Genomic DNA, 15,297 nt, shown 5'->3' with positions numbered 1-15,297 from the left:
TTCTTAGGTGACATAAGACAGAAAAGCTCTATTTCAGAGAACGTGCCTTACGGGGGGGAAAAAGTGGAGCGAAAGTGTATTCAGGCTGAAGGATGCTCAGAAGCCATGCAAGCCACAGCCACCAGAGTCCTGAGTCTTTAGAAATACCTTCCAAAGGGCAGCCCTCCGGGAGGGAGGCAGGAGCGGAGAGCAAGAGCAGGGCACTTGACGAGATGAGCACTGGGTGTAATTCTCTATGTTGGCAAATTGAACACAAATAAAAAAATAAATTTATTATTAAAAAAATAAATTAAATAAAAGCTGTGAAGGCCCCAGAGCAGTTTGAGCGCCTGCATTCCCGACAACCCTCCGAAGGCGCGGGCCCACTTGCACTCTCCTTCCCTCTCACCTCCCCATCTCCTTCTAGCCTCTCCTCCAGAAAGGGCTACTCACGTTTAGAGCAAACAAACACAAACAGGGTTTTCAAACTAGTTGCCAACCTCCTGTGCTTACCGGCGCACGTTGCATCCTGATCTAATCCCTACTTACACACACCAGGATGTTCCTGGGAGGTTTAGGCCAAAGTCGATTTTCCTCGCCTCTGCCAATGTCCTCAGTGTCCTTGGCCTACACTGGACACACAATAACTGAAGCGTAAGTACATTTTCCCAGCGTTTCCCTTGGCGGTCTCTAATTTCTTACATGTGGCGAGACTGGTTTTGGATAGAATCACTGTTTATTTCCTTAGTACGTTTTCTATCTCCTGCAAGAGTGCTGCCAAATGCTTAAGAGCTTTATACTTTGAAGCACAATAGAAAAGATGGGAGATATACAAAAAGAGGGAGGTGGTTCTTTTAAACAAAAGCTGAATGTGTGGTTTAGCTCAAACTGAGTTTTTGAATTCTACCAAAGCCAGTATGCAAAACCACATGGACGAAAACATAAAAAAAAAAACCACTGTAAATAGCAGCTTAATGAATTAACACAGCAAAGCAACACGTACCTAGAAAAAGCCTTTTACAGTGTGGTCTCCACAGTACTAAAGTTGCAAGATAATAAAAGGGTTGCGTTCTGTAAATTTTGCTGTTTTTTTTTTTTTTAAAAAAATCTTGATGAGCCATCCCATTTTATTATTTTTTTTAATTGAAGGATTATTTGAAATGATGCTTTGAAGAATCATTTCATTCTCTCCTATGTGCTGACAAGAAGAACGTTAACCTCAGGGACTAAGTAACGCAAAGAATCATCCACTACCAAGAATTCACATCTTTTAGATCAGTCATATATCAACTCTCAGGCAATGTCAGAATTACCACTCCCTAATCCGGAGAAGCTGAGTACCCTTCAAAACTTTCTGTTGCTAAAAGATCATCCCAGTGACCAACGAAGACTATATATGAAGCATGGAAACAAATCTGCGTCAAGTTCCGAAGAGCTCTATACTACGGCTTGTTTTATGTTTCTGAAAGATTTTGCTGTCAGTGATTTATTTCACATCCATGTGGCCGGCCATTTGTTTATTCTATTGCATGCCATCTGTTTTTCGGTAGAGAGGTTTCAAGTTCTTCTCATTCCCTACTTCATATCCCACAGAAAACAATTTATAATAGACATAGATTTAAATCACTTAGATTCATGTGGCCTTGGTAACTCGAGCTGCCTTTCATTTATATTTGGCAAATGCTTTAATGGGATTAGCAAATTGGGTTATTATGAGGTACTTATGGCAACACAACACCTTTTTTTGTTTGTTTTTACCATGACAAATGATGTTAATGGTTTCACGTTGGGGTGTGTAATAGCAGGAGAGCTTCACCAACATTAAAGGAAATTGCCCTGATAGACAATAAAGTCCTACCATAAATCCTGTCTCTATCCTTTATTTCTGAGAGCCAACGAGTACGCGCGTCAGAATGTAGTAGAGTCTACAAAAAGGAATAACCTTCCCTTAAAACTGAAGCAATTTGATATTTATCATTTAACCCACAGATTAACCCACAGAAAACCCCATCTGGTTCTTATATCTTGGTGGCACCCCCAAACCCTCTAACCACGTTTTCTGACTTTCCTAGAAGTTTTCTATCTCCTGCAAGAGTGCCCCAGACTTCACCGAAGAACTTGATGCCACAAACTCCAGCTCACGAGAACCGATTTATTCCCATTCTAGGACTTGCTTTGATTTGCTCCAAAGAAGAGCCAACCATTCAGAGAAACAGCTTCTTGCTGAAACTACACAGATGATGCGTAAAGTGTTAATTACCATTTTTACAAGAATCCTTGCTGCTTTCGTGGAGAGGGGGTATCTGATGACAGGACCCAGCGGCTGTCCACAGTTCGTGGTTGACATCCAAGGGCTGAGAAATGTCCAACTGGAGGTCTACGGGACTTTCACTAGTCCTTACCAAGTCCGAATTAGCTATATTCTGGGGATAAGCGGCTTCCTGGTGGACACCTGATGGAGTTGATTTGTTGTAAGTGTTAAGTGACATTTGTACTAAAGCTTCATTAATGAAGAATGAATTTTCATGACACAAGCTCTCGGATCGATTAAGTTCCATCACCTGTGTAAGAAAATACAGAAAAAAAAATACAATAATTTCTCCAGCCACTTGTGCCAGTTTTATAAAGTATTTGTTTCTAATAGTTTCAGCAATCAAGATTTCTAATAAGAGTATCATACTCCTCCCCTTTTAATGAGCTAGCACCAAAACTTCAACTCGCTGTGTCTAGCTTATCTTTAAAAACAAAACAAAAGCCATAAAAGAAAACCACCCCAAAACCTAGGAGTCGTGCTCTCTACCACTAAAGTGTTTCCACTTTGAAAGCAGCATTTCATTTTTGCTACATAAAATGCTGAAAATATAGGCATGAGGTATTTGCAATAAATGAAATTTAGCCAACTCTAAAGGAAAATCTGAAAAAACGCAGATCTTCCTTATCATCTTATCAAGTTTTACAACTTTACGTGTTATCAGGAAAAAGCATCTATGTGCTCAGAGCACAGCAAAGTAAACTCCTGGGGTGTGTGGAACTGTCAAACGTGAAAAGAAGGGATACAAGTGGAACACAATCTTTAGAAAGGTTTTAATGTCCCGCCCGGCCTCTAACTAGGACACTCATGTTAACTATGGTTAGTTAACAGAGTAAGGTTGTACTTGCTAAATTCAGTACCTACAGATGCACATTAACAGCTCATTGACATGGGACGCCCAGGCGGCTCGATGGTTGAGCATCTGCCTATGGCCCAGGTCGTGACCCCAGGGTCCCGGTGTCGAGTCCCACATTGGGCTCCCTGCATGGAGCCTGCTTCTCCCTCTGCCTGTGTCTCTGCCTCTCTCTGTGTGTCTCTTGTGGATAAATAAATAAAATCTTAAAAAAAAAAATAGCTCATTGACCTGCCAAAGGGTATGCGTATCCCAAACTGACGACTGGTACAAGTGAAGCCGTTGCCCCTCTGGTGTGAGAGAGGCGTGCTCGCAGGGCGGCAGCCGGGCCTCGCTGGAGGTCGCCCCCCCCCCCCCCCCCCGCGCCCCGTCCCTTGGGGCAGGGCCTCCGGGTGCAGCCAGCCCCTGACCCAGCAGACCCGGCTTCCTAACGCCCCCTGCAATTAAGATGCACTCGCTGGTGACGGCCGGGTCCAGGTCGGGCCGCCCGCTTGTGGGCCCCCGGGGGTGCCTGGCAGTGGTACGAAGGCACGTGCTGGGCGGCATCCCCAGCTGTCCCCGGCTGTCCCCGAGGTGCCTGGCCGTACCTCGCCGCTGCCCGGAGGCAAGGCCGCGGGCAGGCTGCTCTGGCGCCCGGGCCTCGGGCCACGCAGCAGGCTGTGCTGGGCGCGCGTGCGGGCCCTCGCACTCTCCACCAGGCGCTGGCCCTCCCGCAGCCGCTCCAGGTCCTGCCGGTGCTCCCGCAGCTGCCGGTCCAGCTCCCCGCGGGCCCTGAGCAGCAGCTCCTCGCGGCCGCGGCAGCCCTGCTCGCGCTCCCGCAGCCGGCAGGCCCTGGCCTCCTGCTCGCGCTGCTGCCGCTCCCAGGTGCGCTGGCCGCGCCGCCGCTCCTGCTGCAGCTGCCACTGGAGCCCGGGCAGGGCGGCCAGCTCCTCCCGCTGCCTCGCCAGCTCGCCGTGCTCCTCTTGGGACGCCGGCAGGCCAGCCTGCTGCAGCAGCAGCCTGTGCACCTGGATGTGGCTGTCCTGGATGGTCAGCGCGGCCTGCGGGGCGAGAGGGACACCACCGTGGCTGCGGGGCCACCCCCGTCGCCCCCCCCGCGGGACCGGATGGGTGCCGCTGGGTGGCTCCATCCTCCTCCTCCTCCTCCTTGGGAATCTCCAGAGGCTGGCCTCAGCCCTCCGGCTGCGCTCAGTCCCGTTCCCTAGGACGCCTTCCCACTGTGGCTCGGGAGTGAAATATATAAAAGCAAAAAAGCACAAAAGCAACACTCATCCCCTCTTTTGGAAATGTGGGGTTTTTTCTTTTGCTGGTTGTTGTGTAATATCTAAGCAGGTCTTTTGAATAAGAATTCAGTACATAAATTCACAAGACTGCATTCCTCTCCCATGTCTCATTCTCTGAGGTCTCTCCACTCAATAATTCATGAGAACTTAAGATTCTACATAAGCTTGGTAGTATCCTTTCTTGGAGTCCCAAACCAGAAATTACTTAAGCTACATCACATACACAAAAACGTAAGAATAACAGTCAACCACTTGGAGACTTTTGGTAAATAATCTTTTTATAATATAATACCCAAGGATAGCCGTTAATTTCCTACTTAGGAGATATGTAAGTGGTAAAGCGATCTTGTTACTGTTATTTCTTTGTATCATAGCAGGAAGGTCATACATAAAATCCTAAGCTGAAATTCATTTGTTTAATAGATTGCTAACAGGAGGCTGGAATGATTAAGGGAACATAGATACTCTAAAGCCCAGAGGACATTACCAACCAGATTAAAAAAACATTTGGAGTTACGGTATCTGCCTATGAAAAGTTTGGCAGCATCATAGGAAATAATTGCCAAGATTTGGAAGGATTCCACAAAACCAAAAAAAAAAAAAAAAAAAAAAAATTCTCTGTGAATGCCCTTGGAAGCTTTTCATTTTGTAGGTTCCCATTTGAAGCACAAAGATGCACAAAAGGGACAAATTAAAAATGGCCACATACTGGGTACGTATGTGCGTTTGGACTCGTTATGAGAAATTATTACTCTCCTAGGGATAAATTCACATTTTTCTTTCCTAAGAATTTTTAAAACTATCCATGTAACAGATACTGGGAAGATGGGGATTTCCCTAGTAGTTCTTTGTTAGATCAACAGTTCCCTGTATTTCTGAAGGTTAAAGAACTCAAGCAAATTTTAAATTGGTACTTGTCGTGGAATAAGATACCAAAACATATTTGTGGGAGCCTCTTGAAATAAAATTCCTGTCTTTAAATTTGAAAACTTACTTTTAGAAGTTTCAAAATCCATATGAATTAAGGTCTTTAAGCAGTTATGGAGAACGTGACTATCATTGGGAATAGATACTAATTATCTTTAAATATGAAATAATTGGCACATAAATAATAAACCATTCAGGACTCTGACTTGGCTAGAGCAAACTGTAGACTAAACATTTATTAATTCTAATAAGTTTCAAGGGCGTTGGTACAGCAAAACAAACAAAAATCCAGCATTCTGTCCACCAAAACTACCATGGGAAAAGACAACACTCATGAAAAGTTTACAAGAGGCCAATCAAGTGCCACCACGAAGCATTCTTCATGTCTACCTAACATGTGAGATGAGACCGCATAGACATGGACTCAAGATCGGATATTCATTTCCATACTTACCTTTGGTACTTATATTTAGGAAAGAGAATGGTACTTGCTTTTCAAATTTAGGAAAACTCACAATTTGCTCTCTCAACTTTTGTCTTCTCCTTTCCACCTTCCCCATACACCTCATCTCTATCTCTGCTCTCCTCATACAGGGATCAAATTTCATTTTCATCTGATTTGAAAATGCTTATGTAAAAACTGTAGTCATGCATAAGAGATTCAGCTTCATTCATTCCTGATCAAAACTCTTCAGAGTGTAGGCATAGAGGGAACATTCCTCAGCATTTTAAAAGCCACCTATGAAAAGCCTACAGTAAATATCATTCATTCTCAATGGGTAAACACTGAGAGCCTTTCCCCTAAGATCAGGAACAAGACAGGGATGTCCACTCTCACCACTGCTATTCAACATAGTACTGGAAGTCCTAGCCTCAGCAATCAGACAACAAAAAGACATTAAATGCATTCAAATTGGCAAAGAAGACGTCAAGCTCTCCCTCTTCACAGATGATATGATACTGTACATAGAAAACCCAAAAGACTCCACCCTAAGATTGCTAGAACTCATACAGCAATTTGGCAGTGTGGCAGGATACAAAATCAATGCCCAGAAGTCAGTGGCATTTCTATACACTAACAATGAGACTGAAGAAAGAGAAATTAAGGAGTCAATCCCATTTACAATTGCACCCAAAAGCATAAGATACCAAGGAATTAACCTAATGAAAGAGGTAAAGGATCTATACCCTAAAAACTACAGAACAGTTCTGAAAGAAATGGAGAAGACAAAAGAGATGGAAAAATATTCCATGCTCATGGATTGGAGGAATTAATATCATGAAAATGTCCATGCTACCCAGGGCAATGTACACATTCAGTGCAATCCCTATCAAAATACCATGGACTTTCTTCAGAGAGTTGGAACAAATCATCCTAAGATTTGTGTGGAATCAGAAAAGATCCTGAGTAGCCAGGGGAATATTGAAAAAGAAAACCAGATCCGGGGGCATCACAATGCCGGATTTCAGGTTGTACTACAAAGCTGTGGTCATCAAGACAGTGTGGTCCTGGCACAAACACAGACACGGAGATCAATGGAACAGAATAGAGAATCCAGAAGTGGACCCTCAACTCTATGGTCAACTAATATTCGACAAAGGAGGAAAGACTATCCACTGGATAAAGGACAGTCTCTTCAATAAATGGTGCTGGGAAAATTGGACACCCACATGTAGAAGAATGAAACTGGACCATTCTCTGACACCAGATACAAAGATACACTCAAAATGGATGAAAGATCTAAATGTGAGACAAGATTCCATCAAAATCCTAGAGGAGAACACAGGCAACACCCATTTTGAACTCGGCCACAGCAACTTCTTGCAAGATACATCCATGAAGGCAAGAGAAACAAAAGGAAAGGGGAGGAGGGCGGGGGGTGGGAGTGAATGGGTGACGGGCACTGGGGGTTATTCTGTATGTTAGTAAATTGAACACCAATAAAAAATAAATTAAAAAAAAAAAGAAACAAAAGGAAAAATGAACTATCGGGACTTCATCAGGATAAAAAGCTTTTTACAGCAAAAGAAACAGTCAACAAAACTACAAGACAACCTACAGATGGGAGAAGATATGTGCAAATGACGTATCAGATCAAGGGCTAGTTTCTAAGATCTATAAAGAACTTATGAAACTCAACAGCAAAGAAACAAACAATCCAATCATGAAATGGGCAGAAGACATGAACAGAAATCTCACGGAGGAAGACATAGACATGGCCAACAAGCACATGAGAACATGCTCTGCATCACTGGCCATCAGGGAAATACAGATCAAAACCACAATGAGATACCACCTCACACCAGTGAGAATGGGGAAAATTAACAAGGCAGGAAACAGCAAATGTTGGAGAGGATGTGGAGAAAGGGGAACCCTCCTGCACTGTGGGTGGAAATGTGAACTGGTGCAGCCACTCTGGAAAACTGTGTGGAGGTTCCTCAAAGAGTTAAAAATAGATCTGCCCTACGACCCGGCAATTGCACTGCTGGGGATTTACCCTAAAGATACAGATGCAATGAAATGCCGGGACACCTGCACCCTGATGTTCACAGCAGCAATGTCCACAATAGCCAAACTGTGGAAGGAGCCTTGGTGTCCATCAAAAGATGAATGGATAAAGAAGACGTGGTCTATGTATACAATGGAATATTCCTCAGCCATTAGAAATGGCAAATACCCACTATTTGCTTCAATGTGGATAGAATTGCAGGGCATTATGCTGAGTGAAATAAGTAAATCAGAGAAGGACAAACATTATATGGTCTCATTCATTTGGGGAATATAAAAAATAGTGAAAGGGAATAAAGGGGAAAGGAGAGAAAATGAGTGGGAAATATCAGAGAGGGTGACAGAACATGAGAGATTCCTAACTCTAGGAAATGAACAAGGGGTAGTGGAAAGGGAGGTGGGCGGGGGGGTTGGGGTTACTGAGGGGGGCACTGGATGGGATGAGCACTGGGGGTTATGCTATATGTTGGCAAACTAAACTCCAATAAAAAATAATTTAAAAACACATTAAAAATAAGAGATTCAGCTTCAAAAGGGATGAATACTCCATGAAAAGACATCTTCCAGAGCCCATGTCCTCATACCAGCTCAAAAGTCGTGGTTAAGAGAATCTACTGTAGAATTCGATACCTCCCTTCAATCTCGTGTGTTGCAAAAATTAGGTCATTTAGGGGACCTTTTCTGAACCCTGCGTCCACAAAGCATGGCATTCAACACTGAAGAGACACGACCTGTGAGTGTTTTCATCAGGCAACACAATCAATGTTTTCATCTCCCAGAAGTTAATGAACTATGCTCAAACTATACCCATTTCTCAGTTAAAATGTAAAAGAAAGAATGTTTGATCCTATGATAAATCAACTCTAAGAACACCTATCCCAGGCCAGCATGTTTAATGTCAGACATCAAAGGTATTCCTGTTAGATCTTGTACAAGACAAGGATGCTTGCTACTGCCACAATTACTTAATATGTTTCCAGAAGTAAGACGAAGTAAAAGCCAAGAGAATCAAATTGATGTAAGTATTGAAGACTAGCCATAGTATCACTACTTTCAAATTTTAACTTTCTATCAGGAATAGTCCAAAGAATAGAACTGTTTAACCCAAACAGCTTTCTTTTATCTAAGAGATGACCAACAGCATGTTCTCCAACAAGAGGACTAATTACTGCAAAAGTGACAAGTCTCCAATTTCATTCATAAATAGGAAATTTTAATTTATCAGTCCTAATAGGAAGGTAAGAAACCTGTCAGAGTGATTGAAATCTCTTATGAATATAGAAATAAGCATAGAAAAAGATTAAGAGATTATCACTGCCCTATATTCAAATACAATAAAAAACTTTAATTTTTAAGATACTTGTATGAGAGCAATAGGCAGATGATCAATAAGGCATAAAAGAAAGAAGTCTTGATGCAAAGTATAAATAAGAAAATATCAAATGTAGCATGACTTTACATTGTTTTCTGGTGAAAACTTAAAGTCAGACTTTATTTTTTTTAATATCCAAGAAGTATAAGAGATGGAGTATGAATGGCTAATAAACCATTATGGGAGGGGGAGGAGTTTAGTTTCGACAGTAACCACAGAAATGAAAATTAAGGTAATTGGATACCTTGACCTATTTTCAAATTGAGGAAGAGAGAGGGATGTTGATGGGTTTGATTATTTGGGTAATATCTATTAAAAATCTAAAAAAAATAATAATTCTAGTGACTTATCCCAAGGAAACACTCAGCTATGTTCAAAGAGATTAGTGTACAGGAATATCTAATGGACTTAATACAGAGGTGTAGTTTTGAAGAACTCGGTAAGTTCCACAGACTTGAATATTATACAGCCACCAAAAATCGTGCTAGAGTAATAGCTGAACCCATACAAAAGTACATTGTTAGAGTGTATATAAAAGGATTCTAAAAAAACTGGAGGGAGGAGCCCCTGGGCGGCTCAGGTGGTTCAGCATCCAATCTTGATTTCGGCTCAAGTCATGATCTCAGGGTCGTGGGATCAAGCCTCACATTGCGCTCCACACTTGGTGTGAAGTCTGCTTGAGGATCTATCTTTCCTGTCTCTTTTGCCCCTCCCCTCACTCAAGTTCTCTCTAAAATAAATAGGGCAGCCCGGGTGGCTCAGAGGTTTAATACCACCTTCAGCCCAGGGCGTGATCCTGGAGTCCCAGGATCGAGTCCTGCGTCGGGATCCCCGCAGGGAGCCTGCTTCTCCCTCTGCCTGTGTCTCTGCCTCTCTCTCTCTCTCTCTCTCATGAATAAATAAATAAAATATTTAAAAAAAAATAAAAAATAAATGAAATCTTAAAAAAAAACAACTGGGACATATACCAACATAACAATAGTAATTCTCTCTGTAGAATCACCAGCTGTTATATTTACTTACATCCTCAAATTTTCCTACCAATTTATATTTAACACTAATACTGCTTTGATAGCATTAAAATGTTTTTAATCTATAAGTTGAGCAATTCATGTATTTGGCCTTCTTGTGCATGAACTAAGGGATCATCCAACCCTGTAATCCTAAATGCAAGCACAACTTTTATGCCTGTCTTTCCTTGAAAGAGAGTAAGCCATTCAATGGTAGGCATTGTAGCCCATCGGCCTTTCTGTGCTCAGCCCTCAGCATAGCGCCCAGCATGGAGAGCGTGCTCAATAAATGCTGGGCGGATGAACAAACAAAAGAATGAAGGAACACATGAATTACTTTACTTCCCTAAAGGCCCAAGTCCATATGAGAAAGTGAAAGTTCAGGTGTGAATTTAAGTTTTCACCAGAAAATGTGAAGTCATGCTATAGTCACCTAAGAGCTTCACTGTAAACTTCAAGCCAAATCATAGTCATTAATATTTTTTAAAGATATGAACTGTTTTATGGTTTCAGAGAAGAATGGTATAAAAAGTTGTCATGTTGCCTGGTGATTACAATACCAGGTGAAGTTCTAGGCAACTAGCGGGATTACGCTTTGGGAACTGGCATTCTTTTAAGATCATTCGCTACTTCTCAAATGCTCTAATTTTTAATGTCTGGGAATCATCTAATAAAATTAATTGCGTTACAAGAAACATTCACAAGGTCAAAGATTAGAGGAGCTAAAATATTAAAAAAAAAAAAAAAAAAAAAAGGCAGCCCCCATGGCCCAGCGGTTTAGCGCCACCTGCAGCCAGGGCATGATCCTGGAGTCCCTTGATCAAGTCCCTCCCTGCATGGAGCCTGCTTCTCCCTCTGCCCATGTCTCTGCCTCTCTCTCTCTGTCTTGAATAAATAAATAAAATCTTAAAAAAAAAAAAAAAGATTAGAGGAGCACAATTACCTGAAGGCTATAGAGGAGTCGGGTTAAATTCTGGATCGCTTGTATAATCTGGAAGGTAAGGTTGTAAGAGTCAAATTCTTGAAAAAGCATTCGTTATTCAAAAATAAAGAGAGGATAATGATATATTTCAAGTGTATATAGCTCACCTCTGACTGTGAAGAAACCGTGAAACTTCTATATTCCACCTAAAATATGTAAAAAAATAAGAAAATGAATAACGGTTCTACTTTTGAAAAGCTGCACCTAGTGTTCCAAAACGTACGACCTCAGATACATCAATTCACTGCCTCAAAACTCTTCTATAGACCCTCTTTCCCTCCAGAAAGCAAAGCCTACAGAATTAAACACCCCCCCCCCACACACACCTCCAGGAGAGCCTCCATCTGTGCAAACTCTGTATTTGAGAAGCAGGGCGACTTTTCACCCAAACATCCCTTTAAAAAACAACACGGGATGACAGCGGGGAAGCTCTGCACTCTCTCAGCAAGTGACAATATTTACCTTGTGGAAACCACACTGTCAACTGTGCTCTCTGTGACCAGAGTGAAGTTGGCCCCCAGGCCAGGTTGGCTCCCTACATCCTGGAGGCCAGATTTGGAAGCCAGAGAACACCGTGCCTGACTTCTAGCTCCCATCTCCGTGTCCAAGATTCACAAAGCCCAAAGAGCCAGTGGTCAGGAGAGGAAACCCAGACCCAGGGGTGGCCCAGGGGCCAGCACTTCGCTGGCCTGCCCTCCTGGATCCTACTCTGAGACCACTGGACGCATCTGTGATTGCCTTTAGGAAAAGCTCGACCAGCAGAGGCCTTGAGCGAGGCTGGAGACCATCTGCTCCAGGGGGAGGGGGTCTAGGTTTCATTCTTTGTCTCCCTGGTGTACACACTAGAGACACATGTGGACAGTGAGGATTTCCAGTTTCCAGAATTGAATTGAACACTTGTCTATTCATTTATTGCCTGTCTTCTTTCACTGGGATGGATGCCAATGAGTAGCAGGACTTCTTACGTGTGTTTAATGCCGTGTCTGCAAATTTAACAAGGACACCCAGCATCTGACGGACGCTCACACTCCGTCCTATAGACGAACGGTGTGGACCTGCTGCGTGCTCGCCGCCTGCCGCTGGGGGAGGCCGTTGGGTTCCCTGCCTTCCTAGAGCCTGTAGTCCCCAGGATGCTGTGGCCTATATCTGAGCAGCTTTAAATCGAACCCACGAGAAACAGCTCTGGTCATGTTCTCCGGTAACTCTGGGCTTGTTCCATTAGTTTAGGCCGGTGACGCTTTGAGGAGATGGCCAGCTCCTTTCTTCCCTGCCCACCCTCCTCACCATACCACCCATCGAAGGTTTCCTTACTGAGCAGAACCTCCTACACAGGAAGGACAAAGGATGGAAAGGGACGTGAAGTCTGGAGTCCAGCCACGGCCCCCCTCCACCATACCGGGGACGGCCCCCCATCCTCTAGCGAATTCTAGAGTTCTCTCTGCCCTGGTGGTTCTGTCCCTCATTACCTTTGTAATAAGAAAATCGTATGCTGTAGAATTTTTATGCTCTGTACAAATTAGAAACACAGAGAGGGGTTGGATTACACCACACGTGATTACTTACTCCCAAGAACCACGAAGCCTGATACAAGCCTGAGCTGTGTAGTGTCCTACTTTTCGTGGAGCTGGCCCTCCCCCTTGTGGTCCCTGTGCAGGGCTGCAGCTGGTGATGGTGACTGACACCCCAGGGACTTTGCCGGCTGCAGCACAGATTTTTAAGACTCTTTCAGAAAAAAAAAAAAAAAAAAAAAAAATTTAAGACCTTATCTTAGTGGGGAAGCTAATGACTAAATACCCATCACATGCTTTTTTTTTTTTTTTTTTTTTTTTTTAATGTTTGATTTCTGGTGATCCCTGCCCTGTCAGTTCATTTCCTCAAATGCCTTATTAAAACTCTTCCAGGTAGGCGGGAACCCACACCTCTCAGATTTCACTTACCTTTGACCCCATCATGGAAGAAAAAAGACCTTAGGGGTGGGAGCCGCCAGGATTTCCATTCAAGAAAAGACTATTACTAACTAACCAGCCCTCCTTCCCCGCCTCCCTTCCTCTAGGACAAAGGCAGCTGGAAGCTTCAGACCGAAAAATGAAGTCTGTGCTGAAAGGGATGACCAAAGTAGGAATGTTTTAAAGAAGCAACAAGTCAGAAAGCTTACAGTCAGAGTAAGCAGAGTAAAATATTGCATTCCTATTTTTATCTTGGCCTATGAAGTTTAAAAAAAAAAAAAGGCGAAACTAAATCACAGCCACATTTGCTTTGGGTTTTTAAAAATCTTTGGACTGAGTGTTATTCTATATGTTGGCAAACTGAACACCAATAAAAAAATAAATTTATATATAAAAAAAAAAAGAAAGAAAACCATCCCCCCAGAAAAAAAAAATCTTTGGACCGGGTGTCTCAGTCATATGTAATATATGCAAGAACATATACTATAGAAGTCATCTCCTAAATAGACGGCATGTCATTTTTCCACGTTAGCACATACTGTTATCTGGTAATGTGCCTAATACGAATTTCGATAAAACTGAAACTCCTGAGACCCAGCCAAGCCTGGGGAGGCCAAGCAGCCACCTCCCAGGATCATATTCTCATTCCCAATTTCTGACATCCTGGCTTCATTGGAAGTGAACAGGAAGTTTCATGCATTTAGTGTTTAAGTGAGTGTCACTTGAAAACTATGTCCCCCCCCCCCCCCAAAAAAAGGCGTTTTGGAACCTATTAGCCCCAAGCCAAAATCAGGTTGATTAAAAGTGTCACACACACACAAAAAAAAGGCAGCCCGGGTGGCTCAGCGGTTTAGCGCTGCCTTCAGCCCAGGCCATGATCCTGGAGTCCCGGGATCGAGTCCCACATCAGGCTCCCTGCATGGAGCCTGCTTCTCCCTCTGCCTGGGTCTCTGCCTCTCTATAAATAAATAAATAAAATCTTAAAAAAAAAATAAAAAGCAGGTGACAATGTGAGTGGAGACAGGGAAATGAAGGTAAGAGAAGGTGGAGCAGCCATGGGGGCCCAGGGCAACACCGTTGCTGCCACTTTAGCGCCGCCGGACTCCAGGGCTGCGTCCCCAAGCGGGGCCAAGGGCAGCGGGTGGAAGCCAGAGCCTTGCAGGGACGGGAGCAGAAGCGAGACCAGAAGTAAGAGTGCGCAGACACACACACATTAGGGTTTTAAATCCTTTTAATGATTTTTAAACCGTTTCTTGGCGTACACCTACATGATCCAGGAAGAGCGAGAACATCTTGAGGGACTTGAAGGTTAGAAAGACCAAAGCAGAGCACGGACACGGAGAACAGCTGTGGAGAAGGCTCCCGACCCCTCGTGGCTCGGGACAGACCGGGCCCTGGGGTCACGTCACAACACAGAGCAACGGGTGCCATTTACTAGCAAATTGGTTCACAATACCTTCTCCCCTGCATCAGAGACCGCCAAGTCGGTTCCCACACCCTGGGGGCCAGGATCCACATCCCAACAGCCTCTTCCTCCTGTCCCTTCTGTGACTAGTGCTGCAAGCACGCCATCGAGACAGAAACAGAGAGGACATCATCAAACGTCAGCGAGCGCACGTATTTCGTACACGTACACAGCTGACACATATTTCGAGATAAGAGACACAAAATCACGCGTACGACACAGCCTCACACGAGGGGCAGACGCAGTGCAGAGCGTGGAGTCCCTGCCCTCGGGGAGCTTACACGCTAGTCGATACCAAGCTGGCGGGTGGCATCGCCCATCTTTTCATTTTTCTTTCTTGCGGACAGGACCTCCCCGTGATGTTGGTGATGCAGGGAGGGCAGACGCTACATCCCATGCTTGCTAGCTAGGGAAAAGCCAGTGGGGAGGAGGACACTGAAAACAGACACTGTGGGGCTCAAGCAAGGGCGGGCAGAGCCAGGTCTAAGGAGACGGCTCGGCGAAAGGCTCCCCAGTGGCCGGGCAGGGGCGGCTGACCATGCAGAGGAGCACGGACCCAACGACGGGAGCCGAGCACCCCTCTACGCAGGGCCCAGATGGCTCATCCGGGAGGAGCTCTCGGTCCTGCAAAGAGGAGCTCGTCCCCACCTCCAAATAGCT

At 44.1% G+C, this 15,297-nt stretch overlaps 1 protein-coding gene across 21 annotated transcripts in view; it reads right to left on the bottom strand.

Moving 5' to 3' along the window:
- Positions 1 to 15,297, bottom strand: part of ARHGEF28 (Rho guanine nucleotide exchange factor 28) — a 288,373-nt gene that overhangs the window by 24,858 nt on the left and 248,218 nt on the right. For 12 of the 21 annotated variants that reach the window (XM_072826802.1, XM_072826797.1, XM_072826803.1 and 9 more), the window contains 6 exons: positions 14,629 to 14,729; positions 12,790 to 12,948; positions 11,334 to 11,372; positions 11,188 to 11,235; positions 3,731 to 4,183; positions 2,240 to 2,540 (listed from right to left, as the gene is read on the bottom strand). In XM_072826802.1, coding sequence (XP_072682903.1) covers positions 2,240 to 2,540; positions 3,731 to 4,183; positions 11,188 to 11,235; positions 11,334 to 11,372; positions 12,790 to 12,948; positions 14,629 to 14,729 — 1,101 coding nt within the window. Of the gene's footprint in view, positions 1 to 2,239; positions 2,541 to 3,730; positions 4,184 to 11,187; positions 11,236 to 11,333; positions 11,373 to 12,789; positions 12,949 to 14,628; positions 14,730 to 15,297 lie in introns of those variants that run through there. The other 9 variants (XM_072826804.1, XM_072826806.1, XM_072826808.1 and 6 more) reach the window with 7 other exon arrangements.

The sequence above is a fragment of the Canis lupus genome, chromosome 5 (genome assembly GCF_048164855.1).
Source record: "Canis lupus baileyi chromosome 5, mCanLup2.hap1, whole genome shotgun sequence".
Lineage (NCBI taxonomy): Eukaryota > Metazoa > Chordata > Mammalia > Carnivora > Canidae > Canis > Canis lupus.
This window is presented reverse-complemented; position numbering and strand designations above follow the sequence as displayed.